General features: G+C 39.7%; 1 protein-coding gene across 1 annotated transcript in view; it reads left to right on the top strand.

Moving 5' to 3' along the window:
• Positions 1-12272, top strand: part of VEZT (vezatin, adherens junctions transmembrane protein) — a 57138-nt gene that overhangs the window by 10580 nt on the left and 34286 nt on the right. The window contains exon 2 of the mRNA XM_086470911.1: positions 6200-6334. Within this exon, the coding sequence (XP_086327037.1) occupies positions 6200-6334 (135 nt within the window). The remainder of the gene's footprint in view (positions 1-6199; positions 6335-12272) is intronic.

The following is a 12272-nucleotide window of genomic DNA, read 5'->3' as shown; positions in this document are numbered from 1 at the left end:
TTTTTTGTTGTCAATCTCTGCTGAGTCCCCAGAAAACTGTAATTGTAAAATTTTCAAGAAGTGTATTCCTACTCAGTACATCAATCTGACTACCTTGCTTCCCTTATTAACAAGATTTTCCATGTATAATCTGTATTAAGTACACCAAAGAGTAATGGTATTTTGTCTTCTGCCTGTCCTGGAACTATTTTCCATTTCCAGCATACATTTTGGACAAGTAGCATAATAAAAAAATGCCAGGGCTCTAAATGTAATGCCTGTCTCTTGCATCTAGAGGTCTCAAAAAGTGACTTAGAAGAAGAAGAAACTTAGAAGAAACTTCAGAAATAAATACAGCATATTGCCAAAAACCCCTGTCTTTGTATCCTCTTACTTTAGATATTATTTCCCATCAGTAACTGGTAGTATGATGGTAACATAACAATAAGCTGAATTATTAAATTCCTTTTTTTTCTTCTCTACTTTGTGCATTATTCATTACTGTGTCATTCTGCCAGAGACAACTAGAAATAAGTAAATGAAGCTGACTGTCAGACATGAGTAATACTAACTATTGTAGTTATTATCAAAGTTGAGAGTGGTTCAAAGTAAAGATTCAAAAATATATGGAAATAGATTCTTCTAGAATAACATGATGCTGTAGTAATAGGAAGATGAGATTTTATATTTTGAATTTCCTTTTCATGCTGTCCATTGAAACAATCTTGCAGTCCCTTTATCTCACATTCTAACATAAAAAGCTTGCTCTCAAGTCTAAACTTTTCTTTTTTTTTACTTACAACCTATTACTGCTTGCAAGGATAAACTTTCTGATATGTCCGGAATTTCTTAAACTAAAAATGTTGTATCTATAATATATGCAGAAATGTAAAATCAGCTGCTCTTTTTTTTTTTTTTTTTTTTAAATGTTGGACTGTTGAGAAAAGGAATGCCTGAATTTTTGGCAAATAGAATTAGGAGGAAAAAAAGGCAGCTCATTCATATTTTCTCCAACCAAGAAGTACATTTTTTTATTATCATGACATCTGCAGGTGAAAATAGCTGAGCCTGACAATGCTCATGAATGACAGCATGAATTCAAACTAAGGAGCTTTTCTCACAGTTAGAAGTGCATGTGCAAGAATATGTGCATATCTGTGATCTTTTTTTATGGGAAAGGACATTTATGAGTGAGAGGTTTTTGGGTAAGGATGTAAGCTAGAAATTCAAACTTTTTAATTTGTGGGACATCAGACACATGAGATTTAATTTATTTTTTTTAAAGCTTTGTGAAGATAAAAATGCTTTGTAAGCACTAAGTATAATACTTCTGTCTCTTGTATTGAAACAAGCAGTGTATAGAATGTGATAGTTTAATTAATATCATATTGCAATTCTGTAGTTGCATCATTAATAATTTTCTGATTCTTTGTTAATATTGGAACTTCTGTGTGAGTGTTCATATACATAAAATCTACCCTTCAACTTTTTAAAATTCCTTTACTGGATTTTCTTGCCATTACTTACAGATGTCTTGGGAGAAATTTGCTGTAGTCTGGTGGAGACCTCCTCAGTGAGTTATGCAGACCACACAGCTTTACAAGTGACAGCCTTGTCAGTATCATTTAAAATTAGGCAGTATCTAGGTTGTGAAATACACTAAATAAACAAATAGTGTGTATTTTTATGTTAGCATAGGCTAATGTATGTATGCTATCCGTGATATTTCTAATAGGAGTGTAATCTTCAAATTTTCTGAGCCAAATGTAAAGCTGCATGTGCTACACAAGAGACTCTTAATGGAAGAATGATTGGTTCATTAAGATTCTTAATCTAATTTCACAAGAGCCTCAACCTACTTCTTAGTCAGTCCTTTCTTTACTCACAAGTTACATGCTTCTAATGGATTCAGAAAAGGGAACAATGGTGGTTTTACTTAAGCATAAGGGATTTTAGTCACAGCATAGTTCTTGGTCGTTTAAGTTAATAAAAATTGAGATTTTTCCAAGGTGCACTTAAGCTCCGCTAATAATCTTTTAGAAAAAACTGGGACAGAGAAAGCCTGTGGAGCCAGAGAAATGTGTTGTAGGAGTATTATTGTAGCCTGAGTACTTTCTGAGAAACTGAAAGAGGAGAACCCTTATCTACTTGAAGGAATATGTGATAAACATTCAAGTTAAATTTTAGTTAATTATCATTTGCTAACTCAATAATCAGAGAACTGATTTCCAGTTCTGAGCAGTGATAAAAGGTTGCAGATCTACCCATAATGAGACCCTGTAAAAGCCTTCAAAAAGTTAATCAGAAGGGATTTATGTAAAACTAGTAAGGTCTCTGTATTCCACCTTGATTACAAGAACAAATAAAATTATTCTTCCAAGCTAGGGGCTAAAGTTTCGTTAATATTTGGAGAGTTGGAGTATTTTTTACTGTTTTTGTAGAGGAGAAAATGTACTAATTACAGTTAGAGGGAAGGTTTTGATGTTGCCAAATACACAGTAAGAGGAAAGAATTGGGCATTCTTCCATCTATGCAATATTTCCCTTACTAAATGTAGCATTCAGGATTTCAGCTAATTCTCTCTATCTCAGTGGACAGAGTCTCTGTTTATCTCTCTTTCTACCTTCCTTCACACATTTTTGTGAGGAAATGGGACCAATCTAAACAGCATTAGACTGGTTTTCTTGATCAGCTTTTAGAAAATTATCTCGTCATGGACCCCAAAGCAAGATGCACCCTGTTATACTAGTGGAAAAACTCCTTGATGTATTTGGGTTATTTTGCCGGCTCTCTATATATAAATGAGGACGAATAGAGTACAAGAACAGTCATGTGTCACGTGATGGCTGGCCTTGCTTGTGACAGGTGTGATCAAGATGATGGTCAAGATACGATGGACAAATACAGTCGAGGTGATGGGCAGGTCTGCCAAGAGCCTAGATACGATTTCCTTGGAGTCCTGCCTGGAGCAAGCATCAAAACTATGATTTTGAATAAAAAATTCTCTATTCACCCACCATTTTGTCTATGTGTCTTCATCTAAATGGGGAAGATTCTGGCCAGTTCTGACCAGAACAACCTTCATGTTACCCTAAGGCCCCTCATGTCAGGTGTTCAGGTTGTTCCAGGTGTGCTTGCAGTGCACAGCCTGGCTCTGTATGAAAACCATTTTAAGAAGACAAGGTTACATATATCCATTCATATTCCGAGTTTTGTCCTGAAATTATTAAGCAAATTTAACAGTGTCTTAAATAAGAGGAGTATTCTAGTCTATTATGTTTTCTTTTCCATTTATCAGTAATTCTGGTATGTTTTTTCTCTCTAGTAAGAGAGAAACATACCTCTTTCCAGCCAGTCCAGAAGAACACATTGTTTAATTAGAGTTATTAATTAGATGCATTTGAAAAAGTACTCAACCGTAGGGGAAGGTTACTTGGGAAAAAGGTAGGATTGAGTTGTCACACTGGAAGAATTCCCACAAGGAAATGAGTCATTAAGCTATCCTAGCATTTTGCACAATCATTGTCATTGCGGGTGAGGGGGATTGCCCGTATCTGTTAGTTGGTACGAATGTTTGAGTTTCAGGTAATGACTGGACACTGAATCTTCTGTGAGTAACTCAAGCAGAGCATGCAAAAGTATGAATTTGCATGCTTTCAGTAGGTAAGAGTAATCAAAATAGCACATGGAGTTGAAAAATGTACCTAGAGGTAACAAGTTCAGCTAGTATGAGTGATTGCTTTCAAGTTTTATTGTATGGCATTGTTGTTTAGGCAGACAGGCAATCTGCAAGGTAATCAGCTGCCTGAGATGGAAGACTGTGACCAAAAGCAGAATAAACCCCCTGTAATTCAGGAGGAAGCAATTAATAACCTGCTATGCTACCTGGACATCCACAAGTCTATGGGGCTGGATGGAATCCATCTGAGAGTACTGAGGGAGCTGGGAGAGGAGCTGGCCAAGCTACTATCCATCACTTATAGGTCCAGAAGGGCTGGAAGGAGGATCCAGGGAGCTACAGGCCCGTTAGCCTGACCTCGGTGCCGGGAAAGGTTATGGAGCGGTTCATCTTGAGGGCACTTGCATGGCATGTGCAGGGCAATCAGGGACTCAGGCCCAGCCAGCGTGGGTTCAGGAAGGGCAGGTCCTACTTAACCAACCTAATCTCCTTCTATGACCAGGTGACCCGCCTAGTCAATGAGGGGAAGGCTGTGGATGTCATCTACCTGGACTTTAGTGAAGCCTTTGACACCATCTCCCACAGCATTCTCCTAAGAAAGCTGGTGGCTCATGGCCTAGACAGGTGCACACTAAGCTGGGTTAGAAACTGGCTGGATGGCCGAGCCCAGAGAGTTGTGATGAATGGAGTTAAATCCAGCTGGGCTCAGTGTTGGGGACAGTCTTGTTTAACATCTTTATCGATGATGGGGATGAGGGGATTGAGTGCTCCTTCAGTGAGTTTGCAGATGACACTAAATTGGGTGAGAGTGTTGATCTGCTTAAGGGCAGGAAGGTTCTGCAGAGGGATCTGGACAGGCTGGATGGATGGGCTGAGGCCAATTGTATGAGCTTCCACAAGGCCAAGGGCCACGTCCTGCACTTCGGTCACAACAACCCCATGCAGCGCTACAGGCTTGGGGATGAGTGGCTGGAAAGCTGCCTGGCAGAAAAGGACCTGGGGGTGCTGGTCGACAGCCGGCTGAACATGAGCCAGCAGTGTGCCCAGGTGGCCAAGAAGGCCAACAGCATCCTGGCCTGTATGAGCAATAGTGTGGCCAGCAGGAGTAGGGAAGTGATCGTGCCCCTGTGCTCGGCACTGCTGAGGCCGCACCTTGAATGCTGTGTGCAGTTTTGGGCCCCTCACTACAAGAAGGACATTGAGGTGCTGGAGGGTGTCCAGAGAAGGGCAACGAAGCTGCTGAAGGGTCTGGAGAACAGGTCTTGTGAGGAGCAGCTGAAGGAACTGGGGTTGTTGAGTCTGGAGGAGGCTGAGGGGAGACCTTATCGCTCTCTACAGCTACCTGAAAGAAGATTGTAGTGAGGTGGGGGTCGGTCTCTTCTCCTAAGTAACAAGCGATAGGATTATAGCAATGCAATTTTTATAAGCTTTAGGAAAACAGTGTCATTAAAGTTCCAGAGTCACACAATATTTTTAAATATATTGCCAAATACATAATTTATTTATTGAAAACATATAAGTTATAAGCTGAAGAACCCTATCAGATAACCTAGAAAAAAATCTGCTGTGGGAAAAGTTGGTTGTTTGCATGCTTTTTTCTCATCATATGGTTTTGTATGTTGACTGTCCCGCAGCCTCTTTCATTATGGTCAGGATAAAACTTCAGGGAGATATTTAAAGCAAAATTATGGCTTCTTTGCTATTAACTGTGTTGTTTTTTTTTCTTGTTGCATAGAATCACAGAATGGTTTGGGTTGGAAGGGACCTTCGAAGATCATCTAGTTCCAACCTCCCTGCCATGGGCAGGGACACCTCCCACTAGACCAGGTTGCTCAAAGCCCCATCCAACCTGGCCTTGAACACTGCCAGGGAGGAGGCAGCCACAGCTTCTCTGGGCAACCTGTTCCCGTGCCTCACCACCCTCACTGTAAAAAAAATTCTTCCTTATACCTAATCTAGTTCTACCCTTTTTTTAGTTTAAAGCTGTTACCCCTTGTTCTGTCACTACAGGCCTTGGTAAAACTCTGTCTCCATCTTTCTTATAAGCTCCCTTTAGTTATTGAAAGGCCACAATAAGGTCTTCTTGGAACCTTCTCTTCTCCATGCTGAACAACCCAACTCTCTCAGCCTGTCCTCATAGGAGGGGTGCTCCAACTTTCTGACCATTTTCATGGCCTTTCTCTGGACCCACTTGAGCAGGTCCATGTCTTTCTTGTGCTGGGGGCCCCAGAGCTGGATGCAGCACTGCAGGTGGGGTCTCATCAGAGTGGAGTAGAGGGGGACAATCACCTCCCTCGACCTGCTGGCCACACTCCTTTTGATGCAGCCCAGGATGCAACTGGCTTTCTGGGCTGCAAGCGCACATTGATGGCTCATGTCCAGTTTTTCGTCCACCACTGTCCCAAAGTCCTCTGCAGGGCTGCTCTCAAACCATTCGTTGCTGGTTATGTGGTTGCTGTATTCACAGTTGTGTTTTGTGGGAAACGGGGAATGATTTTTAACATTTTTCTTTCTCATTTTTCTCTTTTAACTCTCTTTCAGAATTCCCCACTCTACCAATATCTGCAGGATTTGGGACATACAGATTTTGAAGTATGTACATCTGTGTCGCAGAAGGCAGAGCAATGTGCAGCAGCAGAAAGCCAAAAAGAGCGGACTGTGCATGCTGCCCAGAAAGTGAGCGCTCTTCTGTTCCTGAGTATTTGTCTTTTCAAAAGAGAACCACGTTAGTTCACAAATAGGCAAAATCAGAGGGGATAAAGATAAATCTCTTACTGTGTTTAAAAAGCAAAGCAAAAGAAACCACAAAAAAACCCCTGACAAGTTGTCATATATTGTCTACAAATGTTCGGAAACACATGGTTTGCCAGTATAGTTTGGAGTGTTTCTTTGCACTTATGAAAGCTAGAGAAGCAAGAGACTTTGATAATGAATTTTTTTGAGTGTTGTAAATTATTTACTGGATATTATGTTAGCTTAGCATGACATTCTGGAAATAAAACTGTAATTTTCTGGAACAGAGTATTTATAGTTCTAGCCCTTCTCAGGCATTCAGTTGCTAAATATCTCTTACTCTGTGACAAAACATATTAAGAAAGAAGATTTATGGGAGGTATAAATACAATAACCAATCTGAATGAGATAGTAGAATTGCACTTAGGTTATGGCAATTTTCTAACAGTAACAGCTGACAAGGATCATCTCCTGATTAGCTCAGACTTCTTATTTCTCTATTGTTTTAAGTAAAGGCTTGTGAATGCATTTAAACATTTTGGTATTAAAATTATGCTTGAGAACTTAGCATTTAACACCTACCACGGCCTACACATTTTTTGTTTTCTGTATTAAAAATAAATTGTATTTTACTGTTATCGATAGCGTACAGGGAATGTGACTCAGATGAGGAGCTGTAGTGTGGGTAAGGAAATTCCTCTTTCGAGGCAGCTAATGTAGGAATCTCTTTGCAACAAGTGTGTTGAAAGTTCAGTAGTCGGTCTGTCTTCTCCTTAGCCCCTAGATGGAGCATGCAAAGAGCAGTTATTGTCTGCCTACCTTCTTCACTTCCACAGTTGAGAGTTCAATTTTCAGTGGACATGCTCCAACTGTATGCTAAGCCAGGAGGAAAAAGAGACCTCCATGCAGACTTCTCTGTTCTGGCCACTGCAGGCTGAGGTGGGCAGTGCCTCACAGGTGAGAACCCAAACCAAGCATTCATGTGGTGATGCACTGCCTCTGAAGAATTACAATTTCTTTCTCCTCTGTCCTCATCCTCTATGGTAGCTTCCATCTTTGTGCACCTTAGGTCATCTGATTCTTGCCTGCTGTGGCTTTTAGCCTTCCACTGGAGCTTAGTTTTCCTGTTGTTCGTTTCTGCTTTATACCTCTTCAGCCATTTTCAAGTCAGAGGTTCACAACCCCTTTCCTCTTGTTTGTAACCTTGCTACTTCCCTCCTCCACAGTGTTCCACCCTGCCAGTTAGCTGGCAGTGAACTGGGGAGAGCGTCCTATTTTTCCCAAACACAGGCATAATGATATGAGTGGCCCTGAGATCTCCAGGTCTCCCTGCGTTTTTTGGTGGATGGGGGATCACAAAGCAAATGAGGAGAGCTGATGCTTTTCTTAGGATGTTTTCTCAGATAATTCCATCTTGACGTATATCCACTCTCAGTTTTCAGATGCTTCAAGGAATTAGCCAAGCAATAGTCACAGTTAGTTAAGCTTTATTTCAACAAAATATTTTCAGTTTTGTACATGTCCTTCTTATTCCTCCTTTGTTTTAGGTCTGAAGTCTTTTTTTCTAATGGGATTTTTAATCTATTCTGCTCTGTGTAGCATCTTAGGTGGGGTAGGGTTTGGAAGTGTATGAATTGATGTGGATAACGTCAACCAGTTGTTTATTCATCTAGCAGTATTCAGAGAAGTGTTGATGGGTTTTGTTTTCATATAGTGATATTCATTTCAACCACTCTCTGTATAGACTGTATAAGCTTCCTCACACACTAGTTAGTCTGTTTGAAAAGACAGGATAATAGAACATGAAATGTTTTGCTTTGGTCTTCAGTCCTGTTGGAGTCTATCTTCATGGATAGATTGGTCAGGGTTTGCGTTTACCTGTTGGGCAGGCGCGCTGCGCACTTTGCTTCACAGCCTCGATCCCCGGTTTCTGAGACTTGTAGTCCTGTGGAAGCGTGCCATGTCCCCCTTCTCTCGTGTCCCGCTTTCTGATCAAAGATGGCCATGTAGGTAAGATGCCCAGTGCATATCCATTGAGCAGACCAGTAAGTACCACTGCATGCCCAGCACATGGATTAGTTAGAGCCTGTAAAAATTAATCATGTTATAATAAGAATCTGTAAGTTTAGTACTGTTCAGCCATATTCTTGTAGATTTTACATCTTTTCAAAGAGTAATCATGTAGAAAAAAATTACAAAGGAGCTTCATACAGAACTCCAGTCTCATGTGCTGAGGATTTGAGAGCCCAAGAAACAGATTAACTGAGAGGAGGAGGAGAAGTGATTCTAACAGTGTCTCCATGCTTCCTTGGCTAGTTTCTCTAATGTAAGTTTATTTTAAATTTAATTAATAAATTGATTTCTAGTTGCTGTTGATGTGGATAGCTATTGCTTTTGTAATAATGATTGCTTCTATCAGTGGTCACAAGGCAAGCCTGAATTTAATTCAGGTTTTAACTCATGATTTTTAACTATCTTTAAAAGTATTCATGGAAATATTAGGTACACTACCCTTACTTTTCAGCTAGCACTCACCATAACCCTCCAGAAACCACCTGAAAGTATATTTTCCCTTTAAAGCTGTTGGCAGTTTTGTGGTACGTTTACATTGAAGATACCTATTCTCACCTAGAGCAGGAAGACTTTGATTAAACTACTGTTAATTGAAAATTAGGGTGACATATTTCATTGGCTGCTTATCTGTTTATTACTATGAAGTAATGCATGGACTATTGCTTGTTAGCTGCATTACATTATTTTGCATAATTACTGTTGTGAAAGTCAGTAAAGCAGTATTATGCTGTGTTCATGTATATAATTTCCACCAAATTTAATATGAAAGCGCTGTGGGATTAAAAACCTCAAAAGTATTAAGATACACTGCTTTTAAAAGCCTCAAGTATTCTGTTTTTTCCCTTCCCCTCAAGCATTTTACACTTAATTTGATTGTGTTGGGAGCAAGTCATCCAGTATTGTGTCAGATGTAGAAGCAGTTCGTCACGGTTTGCCTTGCAACTTGAAGAGACTGGGTGTGTGAAAATGGGCTGTCCATTTGTTACAAATACTAGGATTACATTCACATTGTCTCATCTCTGTCTAGACAAGGATATATAGTGGAAATAAGGAAGAAACCTGTGTGTGATTTCTAGTGATGAAATGTCATAGGTTCTTCCTGCTGCCGTTCCAGTACCAGTTTGGGAAGTTCACACTTTTCTTTTGTAATCTGTTGTCAGAAAGTCTGTTTTTGTCATTTGATTTTTTGTGTCCCATTTTGGTAGGGTATCTCAAAAGGAAAGAGAATGAGGGAGAGGCAGCTGACCACACATTTAAAGAAGTAGACTGGATTTGGGAGGATCTGAGGCTTTGTTGCAACTTTTGTATGACATACAGGCAAATAATTTACATTCCCACCCAATCATTTCCTTATTTTTAAGTGAGACTATTATCACTTCCCTTCTCTCAGCCTTCACTGGCCTAATCTACTGAAATTATAAAATGTCTGGGAAACAAGTGGTTTCTGAGTTCTGAATATGTACCTACCCACAGTCCTAGTATAAAATGATCTCAGTTGAGGCTTAATGTAATGCAAAATACAATCACAGGGAGTAGATGATGTTCCATGCTGAGTGATGCCTAGTATGTGTGTATCGTTTTCCTTCTGCTCTGAAAAGCAAGTTTACAAATGCCTTTATAAAACAAATATAGAAAAGCTGGAGTATTTCTTTGTCTTTGAGTTGAGATTGTTTACTTGTCTTTTATTCAGGCAGGTGGGAACCCTGTGCAGATATAATCTGGTGACATGTAGGAAGATTTTTGCAAGACAAAGATCTAGTTTGGGATCTTCAGGGACTGAAAAAACAAATCTGGGGAAAAAAAAGAATTTCCTGGTGACTGACACAAATGTTGCTGCTATGGCTTGCTGTCCTGCCAAACAGAGCATATAGTTCCGGCTTAATGAAAGGCAGAGATATCAGTTGAATTTGAAGCACATCTTAAATAGTTCTCTATGTGTGTGGTTTTGGTGTTTTTTGGTGTTTTTTTTTTTAATTGGAACATGGTCTTAATGAACATTGAGATGAAAAGCTGTAAAGGTGCTTCAAGGTTGTATTCTGAGAGCTAATGAAATGCCAAGCTCCCGTCTGAGGGAGTACAGAGGTGTGATTTAGCACGGTAATTATAGGTGCAGTGTTCCTGGCTGTACCAATCTCTAGAGAAAGTTACAGCTGAAGTTCTGGTCTCATGATCGCCTGATACTCAAAAGCACTGTTTGCAAGAGCTCCTAGACCTGTTTTCTGGCATTAAATCCTATTTGGGTAATTCCGCTTGATCTTTAAGGAATGTATTTCTTCCCATTTACATTTTCCTTTCTCAGTCGTTTTCCTAGACTGCTGTGCATATCTGAATGTTTTAATTGATTATACTGTCACACCTTACCCCATGTTAGATGTGATAATATTTCATCACTAGAACAGGGCTGATGCTGGAGGCAGCTACTGAGGATTGTGTTGGGCCTAGCCCTCAGTAGCTGTGCAGGTGACCTGATGCAGAAAGGCAGAGGAATTAGTCCTTTGCCTTTGTCTAGGGCTCCCACCCACTTAATGCTAGCTCTGGGTAGCTGGAAGGTATTTAATATGTAGCATTAGCTTCTTTCTGAAGTGCACAGAATTGAAAGGTGCCGATGTGAATGATGATATTTTAGATACCTGCTAAGTTGCCATTTCAGGTTCATCCTGTACAGAAAAGGAATAGTCCATAGAATTATATTTTAGATGCAAAAGAATCTAAAATGTGTGTGTCCTATGCTACTTTTTTTAAATGTTAGGAGTTGTACATCTCTGTTATTCAGTTTACAGAGAGTTTGGCTGCGTTGTGTTCTAAAGTTGTAAGAAGAATACTCCAGAAGCATTGGCAACATGACCTGACTTGTGTGTTGATGAAAGTTGTTTTACTTGTCAGTGACACTCCCAACGGGAGTGCAATCTGTGAGACACTATTCCAAGGATCTGAATAATTTAATGTGTTACTGTACTTTACTGGGTCACAGCCCAAGACAGCGGGTTGTCTTGTTTTGTGTTTTCAAGCACTGACATGCCTGTTGAGTGTTTATGCAAGCTCAGATTTTTATTTTTAAACTAAAACACAAAAATAAACCAGAAGATGACTTACGTAGCACACTAGTATGGGGTTTTTTTCAGTGATTCCACAGTCTAGTTTAGTCAGCTTTTTTTAAAAAAAAAATTATCCTTGCTGTAGGTTTAAATGTTCATGATAAAAACCCAAAGACTTATGAAGGGTGGGCAGTTGAAAATGGTAGCTTCCAAGAGGCATAAGTTTGAATAGTAAATGGACAAATCTTTCTGTACTCTTGTTTTCAAAGTACAGGGGAAAGTACCGCTGAATGAAGTATCCGTCTGCAACTCAAATGCAGAGCAAGCACCTTTGTTTGTTTAATCTCAATTTTCTACAAATTGTAATTCAAAAATTTTATTTTGGACCACTTTACAAGAAACTTGGAGGATAATCTAGTGCTACAACTTGTGGCACTCTTCCAACTTATGTCAGTGCCCTTGAGCAACATCAGAATGCAATCACTTGGATTTATTCCATAGTCTAAGAAGTGTGGGTTGCTGGGATAGCACCTCCTAATAAGCCACGATGATGCCTGTGTATCGGGAAGAGCTATCATTATGAAACCTGTATTATTGGTTTCTTTCTTCACTGACCTAAAAACGCTTCCTTTTGGCATAGGTCTGCAATTCTAACTGTACACAGAAAGATGAGACATGTGTAAAGAAAACCTTGAGTTAGATTACCTAAATGGATGCCAAAGTAAGTTATTTCAAAAATTGTTGAAGCATAAGGGCTTTAGGGTGACAATTTC

The sequence above is a fragment of the Leptosomus discolor genome, chromosome 1 (assembly GCF_034619465.1).
Source record: "Leptosomus discolor isolate bLepDis1 chromosome 1, bLepDis1.hap2, whole genome shotgun sequence".
Lineage (NCBI taxonomy): Eukaryota > Metazoa > Chordata > Aves > Leptosomiformes > Leptosomidae > Leptosomus > Leptosomus discolor.
This window is presented reverse-complemented; position numbering and strand designations above follow the sequence as displayed.